The sequence below is a fragment of the Hyperolius riggenbachi genome, chromosome 12, assembly GCF_040937935.1.
Source record: "Hyperolius riggenbachi isolate aHypRig1 chromosome 12, aHypRig1.pri, whole genome shotgun sequence".
Taxonomy (NCBI): domain Eukaryota; kingdom Metazoa; phylum Chordata; class Amphibia; order Anura; family Hyperoliidae; genus Hyperolius; species Hyperolius riggenbachi.
Genome location: NC_090657.1, coordinates 108,712,544 through 108,732,709, shown reverse-complemented (window position 1 = coordinate 108,732,709; position 20,166 = coordinate 108,712,544). Strand labels below are relative to the sequence as shown.

The 20,166-nt window shown below is 42.2% G+C and overlaps 1 protein-coding gene across 25 annotated transcripts in view; it reads left to right on the top strand.

Moving 5' to 3' along the window:
• SRCIN1 (SRC kinase signaling inhibitor 1) overlaps window positions 1-20,166 on the top strand; it is a 1,481,450-nt gene that overhangs the window by 906,970 nt on the left and 554,314 nt on the right. For all 25 annotated transcript variants that reach the window (XM_068262488.1, XM_068262500.1, XM_068262499.1 and 22 more), the window contains one exon: window positions 15,310-15,593. In XM_068262488.1, coding sequence (XP_068118589.1) covers window positions 15,310-15,593 — 284 coding nt within the window. The remainder of the gene's footprint in view (window positions 1-15,309; window positions 15,594-20,166) is intronic.

The window sequence follows — 20,166 nt, the reverse complement described above, 5'->3', positions numbered from 1 at the left end:
TCTAATGGCCAAATTCTGACAGTTGCAATAATAAGAATTAATTGTGAGTCAAGCAAATAGGTTTATTGTCACTCCTCCGTAAGGCAATGCTCAGCAATGTGTATACTGTGTTGTGTTCAGAAGGACTAATTCACCTCTCAGTTCAGCAGTGCTCAAGGCATCGGATAACAGGCTGTCACAGGGATCTATAATGACTCGACTTGTTATTTTTCTATCATTTACTTTTCATTTCTGGGCAAAAATGACGCTTAGTAGTTAATGAAGCCTGAAGGGAACATGGGGAAGGCAGAAGAGTGGAAAGAACAGAGCAGGGCTGTTCATTAGGGAATAATATAGGTGTCACACTCGGATAAGGTGTAGCCACATACTACTTATATACTGGTTATATTATTAATGGCTGGATCATGCTCCCTCTCTGGGTGCATGTAACCGCTTCCTCAGCACTTTACACTACTATCCATCATTCATGTACTGTATATGAGGCCAGGCTTTCAGTGTATGTAAATATACGCATGGAACTGAACGCTCTAATGTATGTGGAGGTTCTGGAGGTCACGTTGTGCCTACCAGAAATGGAAACAAAAAACTGAGACAACCCGAGTGTGGTAATAGTGTGGTAAGCCGGATAAGCGTGACAGTTACAGAAAAATGCTCACAAATCCTGGTTGCCAAAATTGCAACCACGGTGATGCACCTGTGGAGAAAATTAGTTTGTCTCCACTAGGAACATAAATGATCCTAGAATCCAGGTGCCCACGCTCCAGAAAATAAAAAACATGATAAAGACTACAGAACTAGTTACAATAATTCCACTGACCACATTGGGGGTAAGAACATAAAGGGTTGGGATGGAGGCTCCCCATGGTATAACAATTTGAAAAACTGTTTAAAATAGCAACGATAGCATACCTAAAAGAAGTCATTCAACATCAAAATGGCTGAAGAAAACAATATTTATTAGGAACACTACATAAGAAGCATACACAGGCTCAGTCCTAGTGCCTCAGGGCAATAGTAGTGTCTTTGAGCAGCACACAGGTAGTAGCACAGAGCGCCTTTCATGTTTCCTCTGTACTTTACTCCACTACCCATCAGTCATATATATGAGAAAGCAGGCTTATATATTACAAGGACAACTTTCAGTGAATGTAAATATACACATGGAAATTATCTCTCTAATGAGTTTATTTGTCTTAAAATCCCTTGTACTATATCCGGATACTATATCTACTCTCTCCAAAGCTCCTAAATGTATTTGTACCATACCTGCATGGTTCATCTTCCACATTATCTTCATGTGATTGTCTGATAAAAAGTATAACAGGTCTTCCCTCTCTAAAGCCTTTATACGCCTATTCTACCATTCGCTCGTACACTGGGAAATGTGATGGCACTAAATACAGTACACGATAAAAATAACATAATTGCAAAGTCTGCGTTGATAATTGTGGAGGCTTCATTTAGAGATTTTCCATTTTCTACAGGCTAAGTATTCTGAGTTCTTGGATTACGCAGAGAGTTCCAGATTTCTTTGCCTATAGTCATTGCTTAGTTTTTCACTTGATACAGTACAAATAAGTTCTGAACTGAAAGCAGTTATAGCCATACATACAGTGTAAGCATGGGCAGAAAGAGTAGAAATGTGTGGTGACAGAAATGCAGTTAATTCAAACTACATTGCTGTATTTACCTGTTTACAAGATGCTTGGCCTCTGGTCTGACTCTAGTGGCAGCAAACTTGTGGCAGGTGTGTGACTCAAAACAAAAGCATGACAGCTGGCATCGATTAGAAGGGAATAAAGATGGCAGCCATCTCACTTCAGGTTTCCTTTAACGAGGCACGTTGCCCATGTCCATTTACTCTTTAACCACTTGAGGAACGCAGTGTTAACCCCCCCCCCCAAAGACCAGGCCCATTTTTTACATAAAGGGCAACTGCAGCTTTAAGGCCTCGCTGCAGGGCCGCACAACGCAACACACAAGTGACTCCCCCCATCCCCCCCCCCCCTTTTCACCCCACCAACAGACCTCTCTTTTGGTGGGGTCTGATCTTTCCCAGGTTGTTTATTATTAATTTTTTTTTGTAAATATTTTGTTGATTTATTTTGTAATAAATGTGGTGTTTTTTTATTATTTTTCTTCCCTACCTTGCCCCGCCAGCCAATCACTGTGATTGGCTTTCATAGGCTACAGCCTATGACAGCGGATCACCCCTGAGCCAATGGAGGGGACAGCCGTGTCACACGACTGTCTCCAGTACAACACTGCCTTAGATCAAAGAGCTGTAAAGGTCTATGAGACAGCGATCGCCGCTGGGAGACTGATGGCGGAGCTTTGCTCCATCATTCATGCAGAGATGCGCGCAAACTCCTGCAATCCCCCCCCCCCCCAAGGATCTTACGCCGATCAGCGTTAGGCGGTCCTGGGGTTGCCGCCGTGTCCACGCCCATCAGCGTGACGCGATCGGCAAGAGGTTAAGTAGTTACAAGTAGCAATGGTCAATGGGATGCAAATCATTTCGAGTTGATGCGGGATTATGCACATTTTGTAAGCTAATTTATACAGCTTGAAATGGACCAATGAGTTTTTAACTAAGCAGGATTTGATTGGTTCATTTTCAAGCTGCATGAATTTGCATACAAAATTTGCATAATGCTGCATCAACTCAAAATTATTTGCATCCATTCCCCAGTTACAAGTTGTTGCTCTGTAGAATATCCCAGGGTCAATTTAATGAATAGGCTAGGCCCATTAACATGTCTAACACTATGTCCCAATACTGGCCCTGTCATATCTCCCCATGACTGATTGGGTGAAAAGAATGCTTGTATCACAAAGATGGCTACAGTTATGTTCCCCCAACCATAAACATGGCTTTTTTTACTTGTCTTCTGTTGTTCTCTTGTTTGGTCTCCTTTTTTGAGCTTTGGGGTTCCCAATCCAGAGCTATTTTTTTTTCTATGGTCCAATTTTGTGTAGTATGTATGTATAGTATGTCCTATTCAATTCCACTTTCTCTTTTAAATATTGGTTCATGTGGTCTAATGGTTTGAAATTCAGGCTGGGTTCAAGCTTGAATGGGTTCTTGCTGTGTAAGGTGCCAGAAAATCTGCTATCGCCATCCACAGCACGACTACCTTGTTCAGAGTAGTTCTGTTGTACCTGTTAAGCCAGACATTATTATTATTTAGTATTTATATAGCACCAACATTTTATGCAGCGCTGTACAGCGTATATATTGTCTTCTCACAAATTGTCCCTCGGAGGAGCTCACAATCTAGTCCCTACAATAGTCTTATGTCTATGTATGTATCATGTAGTGCATGTATCGTAGTCTAGGGCCAATTATTTAGGGGTAAGCCAATTAACTTATCTATCTTTTTTGGGATGTGGGAGGAATCCAGAAGTGCCCAGAGGAAACCCATGCAGACACGGGGAGAACATACAAACTCCTTGCAGATGTTTACTTGGCTGGGATTCAAACCAGGGACCCCCAGCGCTGCATAGCGAGAGTAATAATTACGCCCCCATGCTGCCCTAGACATGCCGTAGATAGTATGATATCTGTCATGTCCAACTTCTGTCTAGTACCTGGAAAAATTGTGGAGGTTGGGACTGAAACAGACATGTTGGTACAGGTCAGAACGGATCCTGAGCTTTACATAAGATGCATTGTGGTCCAGTCAGTAGACTGGACTGCTTTAGCCCTAAGAGTGAATGTAGCCTAAAACAGATTACAAAGTGCTGATGGACAAAGGAAATGAGAACACACAAAAGCACTGTGTATAAAATTACCTAAAGTGGCAGGGAGGGATCTGACAAGGAAAGATGTGCCTTGTGTCCATTGGGGAGCTTGCTTTATATACACTAGATGTGTGAACTGTCAAAGGAAGTCACAAGGGTGCAGATGTTCTCTCAGTATGAACCATTGCCACTTGGAACATTAGCACTAGCACTTTATTGATATTATTTATTCTAATGTTATTCCTAAACGGATTATCCATATCAATTTCATTTGCATATTCAATTATGCCAACCAATGAGATTCCAATAGGTCAATTTGTGGTCCTACCACCACAAGTATTTAATTCTAAAGATTTTTTCATAAGAATAATTACTAGTATTTAATCAAATCCTTTTACTATCCCATTACAATCAAACCCCAATTATAGACTAATAAATTGACTAGTATTTTACTCTTTCTTTTAGAGGTTGATGAATATATCTAACAATTCTTCCCATATTTGTTAGGCTTAGTATATCTATCGAATAAAATTAAAGACATAGATGCTAATAATTTTGTTCAAACGGTAGGTTAATTTATTCCACTTTAATTGATGATACCTCTGCATATTTCTCATCAGGCCAAGTAGCCTTAATTAGGTGCTATTAATTCTGTCCAAATTTCTTATTAAGTAATGGCAATACAATTAGTGATGCCTCTGTTTGTATTTTACATAGGTTTTTAGCCAATCATTAGTTTATTCTAATTTAAATAACAAGCTGTGCGCTGACACTGCGGAAATCCTCCACAAGCGTCTGAATAACAGAACCCAGCTTTGGTGCAACGCATCAGTAGAGGGGAATTCCCACCAGCAGATGGAGCTGTAGAGTGCAGAGGAATAAACCCTCTGAACTGCCACAGATGCCAGATAGGAATTGTATGAGGGGAAGCAATGCACAGCAAACAATAACAACCAGAACGCCAAGGAAAATAACAAATGCACTCGCTAAATGCGGTCGCCGCACGAGAAGCGCAATAGCGCTAAAACACGTTAATGGCGCGGTCTCCGCACAAAAAGCGCAACAGAGACAAAACGCGCCAACCCTGACTTAAAGAACACAGGAAACACAAACAAGCAAATAACAGAAACGCTTGCTAATCGGTTGCTTTACCTCAGGCAACAGCAAGCGTTTACTTCAGACCGACAGATAGACAGACAACAGGAACGAGTGGGAAAGGATCCACTGCTCTTCCGCAAGAGTGAGTGCGATCCGCACAACAAGACAGACAGAAGGAGTAACCAGCAGCAACCACAGCTGGGGTTAAACTCCAAGACAGAATACATAGAGATCCACAGCCTCAGACGCTAGGACGGGTACGATCCGAACAGACAGAGCGATTTTCTGTCAGCCGCCGCTGGCGACAGAATAATCGCAACGGCAAGACAAAACGATTCACTACCGCCAACCGCTGGCGACAGTGCAATCGCAAGGACAAGACAAGACAGAATAGGCAGTACAAATATAACACAACCTGACTGCACTAAATAGGAATGCAAGGAGCACTCCAAAAGGGTAACTACTCTAAGCTAACAATAATAGCCTACATTGAGCAGAGGGCTGAGACTCCAGGCAAGTTATCAGGAACAAACCATCATGACCAGCAGGGAATTCTGGGAAGAAATGGTATTTATACTGCAAGCCATCAAAGGAAGCAGCTAAGCAATTTGCAAGACAAGTGGATGCAAATTCTTCACCAGAACAGCAGCTCTGAAACTGACAGAGTGAAGACAGGTCTCTTTTCCAGAGACCTGCAGCACTCAGACCTAGAAAATGGTCAAAAAGCTGTCTGCCTGTGCAGACAGCAGAGCAGATTATTACAGGAATATAGTTCTACAGTGTTTTCCCACTTTAGCCTCAATTCACTAAGCAGTTTAGACTAGTCTGCAGATAGTTTTTAGTCTACTGGTGGTTTGGTGTAATGTTTTAGACCTGTTTTTAGACCTGGTCTAAAACATTTGGTAATTAGGTCGGTAAAGCAGGGGAAATGATCAAAAGATGCAATTCACAAAGGCAAACAAGGAGTAACCACGCCCACTTTTTCTGACAGAGATTAGACCAGCTGATTTTTGTCGGTAAAGTAATTCCAGACGTGAGGATAGAACCTTTTGAGTTAAATATGCAGGAGTTTAATTGTATCCAGAGGAGAGCTCATCAGAGGGGAAGGATGTCAGTCGCCATATCTGCTCGTTTGTGAATTGCATCTTTTGATCATTTCCCCTGCTTTACCGACCTAATTACCAAATGTTTTAGACCAGATCTAAAAACAGGTCTAAAACATTTGGTAATTATTAGTGAATTCCCGCTTGATGCAACTGATTTACACCAAACCATCAGTGGACTAAAAACCATCATTAGACTAGTCTAAACTGCTTAGTAAATTAAGGCCATTGCCCAGCCAGTGTATGTTTCCACACCTACTTCAGAAAAGGACCACAGATGGTACTGGGTTGCAATCAGTCATGTGACCAAAAACTGATCATTAATACAGAAAACCTTAATTTTACTAATATGTTATGCTTGCTTGCTTCTGCTTATCCCTTCCATGTAAACACATAAACCGCATTTCGTTTAGCGTTAAATTCAAAAAGTAATTTGCTGGTTAAGAAGTGCTTAAAATTGCTGGCAAATAACCTGAAAGGAATAGCCAATTGTGAAAATGGCTGGCAGCACATGCGCTTGTGTGTACAAACCCGCAGAGATTGCTGAAAGGAAATGATCATCGTGATAGTCGGGCAGTAAGCATTTTTTCAGAAACAGTTCAGCAATGGCAACTTTCATCATAATCTCTTATTATACATTTGGTTTACATCAGTGCTCAAAGGTACAATTTGTTATGTGTACTCCTAGATATGAACATTTTATGATGCAGATTTGTACTTGCATTTATGAAGTCAAGTCATTTTGGACATTTATTTCTGACCACACTCAACAAAGTATATATAAAATAAGCAAACTTAACACCTGACACCCTGTAAGTCACTTGCTTCAGTGCTGATTATAGTATCAGTGACAAGATGAGTGCTGTGTGTAGATTCTGCTCACTTCTGTAACACCTGTATCGCCATCCTTGCATTCAGTCTTCAGAAAATGAATGTATAGGATGTGTTGTCTAGCCTAATCTACAAATGATGACACTTACTGAATGGACTGCTGTGCGTGTAAATGTGTTTTGGCAAATGGAATGCCTCCATGCTGAAAAGCTTGATAAATGTTTGCATTAGTAAAACATGGATCTCGCAGCACTCCTGATTTGGTAGCTGATAAATCTCTCTGTGAACCGTTTAGTACAAGAGTGCCAAACTAAATCATGTTAGGGGCCAAAATGAAAACCTAGACTAAGTTGCGGGCCAAATTGTTAATTAAGATTTAACATTTATTGAACAGTCTCCAACTAAGTAGTGTAACTATTGCAACTGTTCTCCCCCTTCTGCAGAGTAGCACAGTGCTGCTTCTAGTGTCCTCTGATCTTCCTTAAAGTGAACCCGAGCTGAGAGTGATATGAAGGCTGCCATATTTATTTCCTTTTAAACAATACAATACGTCAGCCTTATTGAGGCTGTCTGGTGCCTCCTTTAGATGCAGTGAATGGGCAATCACCAGTTATGTTACTTACCGCTAATGAGCCTACCTGTCGGGGCCCCCATGCAAAATTAACCTCCTCCCATGACAGACACCTCTCCACCAAAAAGGAACATTAGGGGCCGTTTATTGCAGCCACATTTCCCCTCTGGGACCCTACAATGTCTTTGGCAGAGTAGCGTCTCACCTCTCCCAGAGGGTGCGCTCCTCAGTCAGTCCGTGGCTCTGTGCACTCCCAACTTCATCCTCGCAGGATAGCCTCTTCTTTGTGACTGGATGGCAGGTTTTACATAATGGTTTGATTAACAGGCCATTGTGTCATGGAGGAGAGGCGCCTACAAGGATGAAGTCGGTGAGTGCACAGAGGCATGGACTGGCAGAGGAGTGCACCCTCTTAGACAGGTTAGACACTACTCTGCTGAAGACATTGCAGGGTCCCCGGGGAGCACAATTAAGTTTGGGGAGGAGACACTTTAAGGGCCCCTAAAGTCTCTGGAACCCTGGGGCAATTGTCCCTCTTGCCTCTTTAGAAGCGCAAGCCCTGCCTGCCAGCACAACCTATTTGTCAAGCAAAGACAGAAAGGCGGCATGCTCATTCAAGCTTATAAACTGCCTTATGCAGCACTAACAGTGTTTCCAGCAGATCATGATGGTCAATACATCATACAATAACCCTGTATTACAAGTTACGGTAGGCGATGTCTGATGGCAGTTCTCTTTATTCATCAGGCAGTGTGCTCAATCAAGCTTATGCAGCACTAATGGCATTTCCAGCAGATCATGATGGTTAATGTATCATACATATACCTTTTATTACTAGTTACAGTGGATGATGTCTGATGGCAGTTCTCTTTATTCATCAACTCACCTCTCCCAGCTCATCAGCTAACAATTACAGTGCATATGCTCTACAAGCCTAGTCCTAATCAGCACCGTACAGAATTACTACCTCCTCCTTGTCCATTGCATTTGCAGTGACAAAATAACGAATGTCCTCCAGTCCAGTGTGTGATCAGCTGCTGTGAAAGATGAAGGGAATGCAGCCATCGTGCACCAAATAGATTAATATGAACTAAACATGTCACAAAGGCCATTTTTTTGATCTTCAGTTCAATGAGCAGAGTAATAACCCGTTTAATTCCTGTACTACAGAAGCCCTTTGTGAGGTGGGGCAATGCCACCTGCATACGTAAATCTTATTGCAGCTTGATTCCCCTCTTACTGGAGAGTTTCATTCAGTCCAGGCCTTTGTTAAAAGCTAAAGCACAGCGCCAGCATCCTTTGTGGTGTTAGTCATTTGTTTTACACTCAGCGACTGAAATTACTTCTGATGAGCTATTAATGTATGCAAGAACTTAGCATCAATAATGACAGCCAATTGTCCTTGTGATAAAGTGGCCTACAGTATAATTGTCAGAGAGCACCGGGGCATTCACTGATCCACTCATAATCAGTGAAAACTTCAGCAAAGCCAAATCTTTACTGTCATTGTTTTAATGCATAAAAACCCTAAAGGCTTGAATGTTTCCATTTTTTCCTTACTATTGTGTTATGTCCGCTTTTTGCTGTTGATGTAGACTCCACTACATACATGACAGAGTGAATAATCTATTGCAGAAGATGAGCACCATTCTGGATAGATTGCCAAGAGGAGGAATCCAATCTTTCCCTAGACATACACATACCTCCCAACTTTTTTCAGATTAGAAAGAGGGGCACCTTTAATGTAAGCCCCTACCACACCTCTATTTCTCTTTCTCTGTCCTTTTTTTTTTTCTTTCACCCCTGCTCATTGATAAATTTTCCCTCCCTTCTGCCATAGCTTACGGTCCATCCGACAGCAGACACCACCTAGACAACAGGCTTATATCACCGTGTTAAAGTATAAATGTCGGGCATAAAGCCAAAAATCAATTCTTTATTTTTATCTGGTAAACAAGTAATAAGGATGCTAACCAGGCAATCCAAAAAGTTAAAATCACTATTACTTTTCTTGTTGATACATGATCATTCCCCAGTTTACCTGACTCTTATTAGGTACACACAAAATTTGGTACGTGCAAAGGAAGTTGCAGGGCATGCTGGGTTGTCCTTTTTTGCTTCTCTACTTTCTCCTCAGACTTAACTAATGCAGCCTGATTGGCTGAAGCCTCTTCCCCTAATGTTTTCCCCTCCCACACCTCTTTTCCTCTCTGATTGGCCAATATTTCTCATGCTGAGACAATGCACTTTCTATAGTGGAAGACGGGCAATGCATACACAATCAGGCAGAGGAGAGTAAGGCAGGAAATTACATCAGGACTGGCTTCAAAATAGCCACACTTAAAATGGCAAATGCTAAGAAGGATTTTCTCATTTTTTTAATGTAGAAAAATCACTAAAATCAAAATGTGGACATTGCAATACATATCTTGTGAAATTAGCTTGTTATTGTAGTTAAAAGAAAAAACCTTGCTGTCACAACACAGTTCCTGCAGTTTGCAAAGGCAACTAGAACAGGTAAAAAGAAAAAAAAATGTGGCCATATAGGGACATATTTTAGAAAAAAAAAACATTTACATAGATTTGACTGGCACTAGCAATTTTTGCCAATTTTTTGGATGTTACAGCGCCTTTTAATATTGTACAGAATTGCTTTGTGGGTGGGGGGCTATCTTTACCTCCCCCTTTTTTTTTACTGCAAAATACCTCCCAATGTAAAAAACTAGCTGGGCTTGTATTGCTTATAATAAATAGCTGCCCCAGACACCCTTGCTCACCTGTATCTGGCACCTGTTCTGAGCTGTGTACTGTAATGTGGCTCTTCAGCCTAAAGTTTTGCTCTGGTAGATCCTTGGTGGTAAGTATAACTGAGAGTAGGGATAGTGTTTACCTTTTAACACTAAATAATACTGTTATGCACTTAATAACACTGTCCTCTCTTAAACGTCCTCCCATAGCCTTATCTCTGTGTCCTCACTGTAACTGACATGTAACGAGGGGCTTGTCCCCACTTTAACTGCCAGGTAACAAGGGACTTGCCCCTGCTATGAATGCCAGGTAAAAAGGGACTTGTCCCCACTATGACTGCCAGGTAAACAAGGGACTTGTCCCCACTATAACTGTCAGATAACAAGGGACTTGTGTCCCCACTATAACTGCCAGGTAAAAAGGGATTCGTCCCCACTATAACTGCCAGGTAACAAGGGACTTGTCCCCACTTTAACTGCCAGATAACTAGGGATTTGTCCCCACTATAACTGCCAGGTAACTAGGGACTTTCCCCTTCTATGAATGCCAGGTAACAAGGGACTTATCCCCACTATAACTGCCAGGTAACAAGGGACTTGTCCCCACTATAACTGCCAGGTAAAAAGGGATTTATCCCCACTATAGCTGCCAGGTAACAAGGGACTTGTCCCCACTTTAACTGCCAGATAACTAGGGATGTGTCCCCACTATAACTGCCAGGTAACCAGGGACTTTTCCCAACTATGAATGCCAGGTAACAAGGGACTTATCCCCACTATAACTGCCAGGTAACAAGGGACTTATCCCCACTATAACTGCCAGGTAACCAGGGACTTTCCCCAACTATGACAGCCAGGTAACAAGGGACTTATCCCCACTATAACTGCCAGGTAACAATGGGTATGTCCCCACTATAACTGCCAGGTAACCAGGGACTCTCCCCAACTATGAATGCCAGGTAACAAGGGACTTATCCCCAGTATAACTGCCAGGTAAGAAGGGACTTATCCCCACTATAACTGTCAGGTAAGAAGGGACTTATCCCCACTATAACTGCCAGGTAACCAGGGACTTTCCCCAACTATGACAGCCAGGTAACAAGGGCCTTATCCCCACTATAACTGCCAGGTAACAATGGGTATGTCCCCACTATAACTGCCAGGTAACCAGGGACTTTCCCCAACTATGAATGCCAGGTAACAAGGGACTTATCCCCACTATAGCTGCCAGGTAAGAAGGGACTTATCCCCACTATAACTGCCAGGTAACCAGGGACTTTCCTCAACCATGACAGCCAGGTAACAAGGGACTTATCCCCACTATAACTGCCAGGTAACAATGGGTATGTCCCCACTATAACTGCCAGGTAACAATAGACTTGTCCTCACTATAACTGGCAGATAACTAGGGATTTGTCCCCACTATAACTGCCAGGTAACCAGGGACTTTCCCCAACTATGACTGCCAGGTAACAAGGAATTTATCCCCACTATAACTGCCAGGTAACAATGGGCATGTCCCCACTATAACTGCCATGTCCCCACTATAACAAGGGACTTGTTCCAACTGTAACTACCAGGTAATAAGGGACTTGTGTCCCCACTATAACTGCCAGGTAACAAGGGACTTGTGTCCCCACTATATCTGCAAGGTACCTAGGGACACCCCTCTCTTCTGTTCCAGAAACTGCTACTTTACTGCTAATGTTTTAAAGGATGCTCTACTGCTACATAGCTGTATCGTCCATAGACATTAATAGAGCCAGATTTGGACCTCATTAGTTAAAGATAGCAGTTCTTTCAGGACACTTCATTTTTAGCTTAATTCTTTTTATCAGATGAAAAGTAGCGACGAGATGAGATGACATCAAATGCACAGATGAGGGAAATCTTTAATAAAATTCACAGCCAGCTTTCTTACCAGTGATTATATGCAAGAGATAAATAATTAAAAGGTCTGGATGAATCATCCCCCCTTTGTAAAAATGAATAATGAATCAAGGTTAAGCAGACAGATATGGGACTGCTGGAAAACCTTGACAGTTGTTCCATTGCTGTAGGTGAGTGTGAAAAGGTAGATCTATAACAAGTGAGCAACAGACCATGTTTTCATATGGAGACACAAAGGCATGTCACCAGCTAAGGCGAAGCTTTGTGGATCTGATGATGCTGTCAGTCTGACCTTGATAGTTTATGCAGGCAGAACATGCCGCATTTCTAAGAATTCCTCAGAGTCTGAGTAGAGGAATTGACAGTTTTCTATGCATGACTGGTATGAACAATGACATATAGCTTAGCTTCCTGACTGTGCTCTCACCTGGTGGATTTCACTGCCTTATCTGTAAATCACTGACTCTTAACATCTGTGACTACAGGAAATAATGTCAGAAGTCATCATCTCACCCAGAAATATTCTGTCTGTCCCAGGACACCTTTCATGAGTATGAACATTTTATACAAACATTTACATAACCGATTTCATCACGATGCAAGCCATTTTCTAACTGAATGTTGTTCACTATTATCTTTCTGTCAGTCTGCAACGGCTACAACCTTCTAATGAAGATAACGCATTGCTGCAAACTATTGCAGCAGTATTAGTGGTTGGTATGCAGGACTTCCTAGAATTATCATCTCTCTGTATCATTGGTTCATGACTTGCCACCAAACCCACCCAGAGCAGGAAGTACAATTTCAGGCACCCCCTCTATCTCTTGTAGTGTTTCTAGTTTTACTGCAATTACCAATTTGTTATAAAGAGGAAGCCTTATTTTTAGATGAACTAACCATACCCACTTACTACTTCATGTCAGGAAAACCACTGCAGTGCAAAATATTTGTAGTTCAACAGCAGCAGTCACAGGCTGGTCGGTGTAATATAGCTGGTTAAAAAACTAGTATAAAGATGATTTAAAAAAAGCACTTTATATGTATGCATTTAAGTGTAACTCCACATACACTAAGTTTTGTGGGGAAAAAATTAATCCCGGATAGTAATATAAATTGCAAGGTTTTTTTTTTTCTTTAGGCTAATTTCACACCAGGACATTGCGTTAGAGGGGGCGTCAAGGTCGCATAACGTCCCCCTAACGGAACGCCTGGTGGTGCTGGATCTGGACGTCAGAGTGAGCCGCGTTGTGCAGCTCACTCTGGCGTCAGTGATGCCGTGATGCGCACTCTTGTGCGCATGCGGCATCACGTGGACCCCCCGGCCAATCGCCGCACAAAGCGGCTGCTCCAGGAAGTAAACACTGCACGTCATAACGTGTAGTGCATATTAATTAGCCATGTGCCTGGCCGCTCTCCGCTCCTCCCCCACATTACTGAGCATGTGCAAGCAGTCTAACGCGGCTCAGCCGCGTCCAAAGTACTGCATGCAGTACGTTGTCTTGTGACGCAGCGTTACAATGTAACGCAACGTCCGCACTGTGAACAGCCCCATTGATTTTTCATTACTGTGCGGTGGGCTGCGTTACAGGCTGCTCTAACGTGCGCCTGTAACTTCTCACTGTGAAACCAGCCTTAAATCAAGATCAGCCTCTGGCTTGTTTCTGTTACAGAGATTATGAAACAAGCCATTACAGTGATTTTAGAGTGGTACAATGAAGGGTCTGCTGTAACCTATCTGCCCAGGGTGATAAACATAATTTTGGCATTGTGCCATCCTTTTCAGTGCTTCCCTTATAACTGAAAACTCACTGCCAAAAGAAGCAGAAGACAATTGGCCTCAATTCACTAAGCTTATCTCCTGTCTTTAATAACTCTTCTGAGCTGTTTCTACAGTTATCACTATGGTGATTGTCCAGGAAATGTTGGAACTTTACTTCCTGCATTGTGCAGCCAATTGCATTTCAGGAATATGGGAATATTGGGTGTATTGTACACCAATCAGTGTTTAATCTTATATTTGTTGTCTTTCAAAATCAGAAGGCTCTTGACAGGATGACAATATGTATGGGTAAATGGCAGGTGACATTTCATGTCAAGTCATCTTAGACGTTCCTGTAGGAGAGCACCATACAAACTAACCCCTTTGTCTCTGATCTGTGATGTAAAGATGGCAAAGTGCAAACAGAAAAAGCATGCTAATTACACCTTGGGGAAACCTATTGAATAAGCAATACAACTTGTTTCAAGAGATAGGTTTGTTAAAATAAGAGATACAAATTATAATTTTGCATTCTTAAAACAGAAGGTATTTGTGATAATTCAGCTTTAAGCGAGTAAATGTAGTTTCCCATGATGCATCATTCCTGAATATGCAAATCACCTCTTTATGGCCCTAAAAGCCAGACACACATGCAGGACCACTGGTGTATAGTGAGATTATAGCTTTTACATTTTACACAGCCACATCAACCCAACATGCATATACCCTGTAACATTTATAAGCTATAGGCTCACTATACACCAGCAGTTCTGCATATGTACCTTGCTTTCAGGGGCATAAAGAATTGATTTGCATATTCAGGAGTGATGCATCATGGGAAATCACAGCTGCTCACTTAAAATATACCTGTAATAAAAAAGTGTCCCAAATGGGTAGTACTTACAGCCTCTGGATAATAATAATCTTAATATTTTTATAGTGCTTGTCTCCTGTCTGACTCAAAGTGCTTAAGAGCCATAGCCACTGGGACGCGCTTAAGAGGCCACCCTGCAGTATTAGGGAGTCTTGCCTTGGACTCCTTACTGAATAGGTACTGACACTAGCCAGTATGCAAACCATGGTCTCCAATGTCAAAGGCAGAGCCCTTAACCAGTACACCATCCAGCCACCCTGGATGACCTTCCTCCTCGCCATTCCAATGCACATTCCAATGCCCTCCAAAGCACATTGAAAAGGGGCTTGTCAATAGAGCTTGGTCGCACTGCATAATAACACAGAAATAATCCTGCTTGGCTTTTACTGCCGAGCCCAAGCGGTGGTATTCAGCGTTGTTGTTTTTTTCCTCAATTAAAGCTTTATTGAGATTTAAAATCTTTAACATGACATTTAAAAGGTGGCAAGAATACATCATCCAGATTTTTATACTGTATATACAGATTTTTATACTTTATACAGACCATCCCTGCTGGTGACTAATGCATGAGTTACCCTGCCTGCAATGCACTCTAATAACAAACAAGTACTTTAATAAATTAGCTGTAGGTCCATAGGCTCCCTGGCTGATCAGTATTGCTCATGTTTCTCTCCTTTTACTTCTATTTACAGATTCCAGCCGGTCTGGGTCACACATGATCTCCGCAGACGATGCTGAATACCCCAGAGAGTACCGTACTCTCGGTAATGGTACGAGACGCTTCTCCAATGTGGGCTTGGTGCACACCTCAGAGCGCCGGCACACTGTAATCGCTGCCCAGAGCCTGGAGGCACTGACCAACCTGCAGAAATCTGACATGGAACGAAAGAGAGATGCTTTCATGGATCATCTCAAAAACAAATACCCTCAGCATGCCCTGGCCATCCGAGGTCAACAAGAAAGGATTAGGGATCAGGTGAGGCATAATGTTGATGTCAATTCATAGTATAAAACTCAGTAAAGAGAGTCTGAAGTCATAAAAATTACCTCTTTTTATGGGCCAGTTCTACTAAGCATTAAGATCACAGCTGATACGCCGCATCCCCGCGGCAGAACAAGGTATTTCTACCCCAAAAATCCCAGGGCAAAATTCAATGACTTTCCAGGTCGTGGATTTTGCTGCCCAGGGGAGGCAGAGCTTTGCGCTGTAGCTCTGCCTCCAGTCAATCTCCGCTTTTCCCTGCCCCTCTCAGTGAAAGACTGAGAGGGGCAGGGAGATGCAGAGATCAGCGAAGATTGACTCAAGCAGAGGCAGAGCTACTGCGCAAAGTTCTGCCTCTTCCAGGAAGAATAAATCCATCGTTCTGCCATGGTAATGTGGCATATCAGCTATGATCTTAATGCTTAATAGAACTGGCCAATAAAAATATGTATTTTGTATGGCTTCAGACTCTCTTTAAGGCCTGAAACCCACTAGGAGCACTTTTCTGAGTGCTTTGTGGTTTGAAAAGCTCTTGCTAATGTAATGCTATGGGTGTGATCCCACTTGAGCAGTGTGATTTTATAAAAATCCCCCATGGCATTGCATTAGCAAGAGCTTTTTCAAATCACTAGCACTTTGAAAAGGCTTGTAGTGGGTGTGAGCCCTAATGCTGTCTTATGCACGTATTTTACATATGGTTGTATATTTGAGCTGATGAAGTTAAAGTAACTATTCTCAGCCAGCACTGTGTGAATCTCTATGCTATAGGGGTCATGAAAGGCAGGAAGATAGGAAGTTGCATTCAGCATGCCTCTATTGATCTGTATCGCCATCATTCGCTTTTTATAGGGGTCCAAAAGACCCCTTCTGCTTCCCATAGTCTGTTGTCTTACATCTTTTTCTTTTAAGTTAGCCAATAAATAGTATCATCCACAACTTCTTGCTTTTACTAATGGCTCACATGGTACAGTACTCTACTGTCTTACATCTGTGAGAGCAGACCTTACTACCTCTTACCTTACCTACTGGAACTTAGACCCATTGTAATGAACAGGTTGGATTTTCTGGGGTTTCCTCACTCTCTCAATGTAGACAATGATAGAACCTAAAAAAGGAATACTCTTAATCTTATTTAGAATCCTGCATTTTTCTGGGGATCCTATCAGACCACAACAGTTGGAGTGATTAATACTTCTAAATTTAGAGAATACAAATACTGTATGTGGATTACAGGCTACAGTGCTTTGTGCCTTATACACCTGAGTAATTAATTGGAAGGATGGGCATAATTGTGTTAATATGATTCAAGCACTTTATAAAAAAAACAACATTGTGCATGCATCTGTAGCCAGTCTCTAAACTCTTATCTTCTTTGTATCCTAACCCCCCTTCCACCGTGTTTAGAATTAACCACAAACTCATGTAGGGTTGTCCAGGACATTCTCCTGTTTTTTGCCTGCTGCTATTTAACAGCTGGCTTTTTTTTTGTTTTGTAGTTTTGCCTTCAAATCCTGCTAGTTACTTACACTTTTCATGGTCACCCCTCCTCTCTCTATTAAATATAAGCAGGTACTCTTGACTTGACACACTGGGACAAACAATAAATAAGCCAACATAAGCCCCTTCATCATGGCGCATCTTTGCAGAGTTTGTCATCTGCAGAGTGCAAATCCTGACATACTTCATCCCTCTGCATTTCGCATCAGACAGATGTCAAAAATATAGTCAAGATACCAACAGAACCATCAGCTGTCCCTGACTGCACAAAGGTAAGAATGTGCCAAATAGTACAGCTGAACATTTGTGGATCATAATTCCACTCACCTCAGCCTGATCTAGAGACCCAGTATCACTTTTTTTTAACACATATAGCCTACATTTTATTGTCTCGATTAAATATTGCTGTCATTGCTTCTCACGCTTTCATTAAAATTGGAAGAATCTTGCCTTGAATGTAGGTCAAGGCTATGATCAAAACAGTAAATACCTAAAGATGAGTCAATGTGACCCAGAGCAAGGTTTCTTCATAGCACGTTACATACGGTTTCTTCATAGCACGTTACATACTTAAGGACCAATCTAAAGCACTGACTGGTTTGGATATCTGAGTTAGTTACAGAAAACCCAGCAGATTAAGGACAAGCTTGTATTGTGATTCTGTACATTGATAAATACTGTCATTACCAACCACTCTTGCCATGCTAAACATTCAGTACCATAGGCATAACTACCCTCAAATCAGTTGCTATGGGGCTGGGCTCAGTTTGTCTCTGAACTGGTAATTCCCCTTTTAATGTTTCCATCCCAGCCTAGTATCTACCTCTTCACTCACTGACTTTCAGATGATTGTACTTAAATCTATCCGGGGAGTTCAGGGGAGGGAATTGCAGGATGTATGTAGTATGGCAATAGGTACTAACGGGTTATAAAAATTAGTGGTATGTGCGCTCCTCTCAGGAAAACAGATTTTGAATGCATTTTCCACTCTATTGAAAATGGTTCGCCACACTATGGGCCTGATTCACAAAGCGGTGATAACTTAGTTATCACGCCTAAAAGACTTTTGGCGTGATAACCATTGCACCGCTGAGTTAGCACTGCTTTGTGCTCTTTTGCGCGTGCAATTGCGCAATTCCGCACGCAGCGCCTTTAGGGTTTAATGGGTGCATCGTGCGCACTGCACCATGCGCCAGAAATTTTGCGCGAGTTTCATTTTATCACGCCTAAACTGAGTTTAGGCGTGATAAAGGGCTTTTCACAGGCGTGCAAACACTTTGCACCGCTTTGTGAATCAGGCCCTTTGGGTTGGTATCACCACCCTATGAAGTAAAGCATCTGCTTCCTCAGGCAATACAGATAGGAGTAAAAAAGCATCTGCTAGTAACATCAAAGCTGAGCGCCTCTGTGGCCTCAGAGGCGCTCAGCTTTGATGTTACTAGCAGATGCTTTTTTACTCCTATCTGTATTGTCTGAGGAAGCAGGTTTAACCTGCGAAACGCGTTGCACTTTATTTTGGAGTACCCAATAAATGTTTTTTGACTGAAAATCTACAGTCGTGTGGTCTGCTTGGAGGGGGTAAGTCCACCACTGCCTCCTCTCTTACCAAATTGGTTTTTAAGCTCATTTAATCCCTTTTATCCTTTTGGCGCCTCTGTTATCTTATTGCTTATTGTAAATACAGCCCTGATGAATACAACAAGTAAAACAGCTAGGACTGCCAGGGTCTATGGTACAATACAATAATACAATATAATAACATTTCTATAGCGCTTTTGTCCCATAGGACTCATAGCGCTTAGGCTCTCTCAGATTCATTAGTTGGTAGTAGGATGAAGTATTCACACAACAAAAGTTATATTTCTGCAAATGCCAAACTGAACAGGTGGGTTTTCAGTCTGGATTTAAACACATCCAGAGATAGCGCTGTCCTGATCTGTTGAGGTAAGGAGTTCCAAAACGTAGGAGCAGCATGACAGAAGGCTCTGGGATCAAAAGTTTCCAAGTGAACTCTAGGTATGACTAGATTATTAGAACCTGTGGATCTAAGATTGCGGGGATTGCTATGCAGCTGCAACATTTCTTTCATGTATCCAGGGCCCAAATTATTTAGTGATTTAAATGTCAGTAGGCCAATCTTGAATAGGACCCTCCATTCTATAGGTAGCCAGTGAAGGGAGTGCAGGACTGGCGTTATGTGGCAGTGACGGGGTTGGTTAATAGTCTGGCAGCAGTATTCTGTATCAGCTGTGGGCGGTACAAGTCCTTTTTTGGAAGGCCAGTGTAGAGAGCATTGCAGTAGTCCAGTTGGGAGGTAATGAAGGCATGAACTAATGTTGGTAGATCTTATGGGGGATAAGGTGCTTGATTTTTGTGATGTTCTTCAGGTGAAAATAGGATGATTTCACCACAGCAGAGATGTGAGTTCTGAAGTTGAAATCCCCATCAATTAGAACTCCCAGGCTACGCACGTGATCAGAGCTGTGTAGATCCGTGCCTCCTATTCCCAGTGGTGAAGACTGCAAGTTAAGTTGTTTTGTTGTCATGCGCTGCCCTCCAATCAGAAGGACTTCAGTTTTGTCTGCATTTAGTTTCAGCCAGTTGTCACTCATCCATTGCTGTAGTTCGTGTAAGCAGGTGTTTATAGTTGGAGTTGGGTCTGTCACACCAGGCTTGAAGGAAATATATAGTTGGGTGTTGTCCGCATAGCAGTGGTATGTCAGGCCATGTTTTCGGATTCGTTTTCCAAGCGGTAACATGTAAATAGTGAAAAGCAGGGGAGAAAGGATTGAGCCCTGGGGCACCCCGTACCTAAGTGGTACCGAGGTGGACAGGAAGGGCCCCATAGACACTTTGTGGGTTCTGCCACTCAAGAAGAATTGGAACCACTGAAGAACTATGCCATCAATGCCGCAGTATTCCTGTAGCCTGTTTATCAAGATGTCATGGTCAACTATATCAAAGGCTGCAGAAAGGTCTAGCAGTATCAGGATGGAGCACTCTTGCCTCTTGCCATGAGCAGGTGATTGCATATTTTGATGAGGGCAGTTTCAGAGCTGTGATGTTGCCT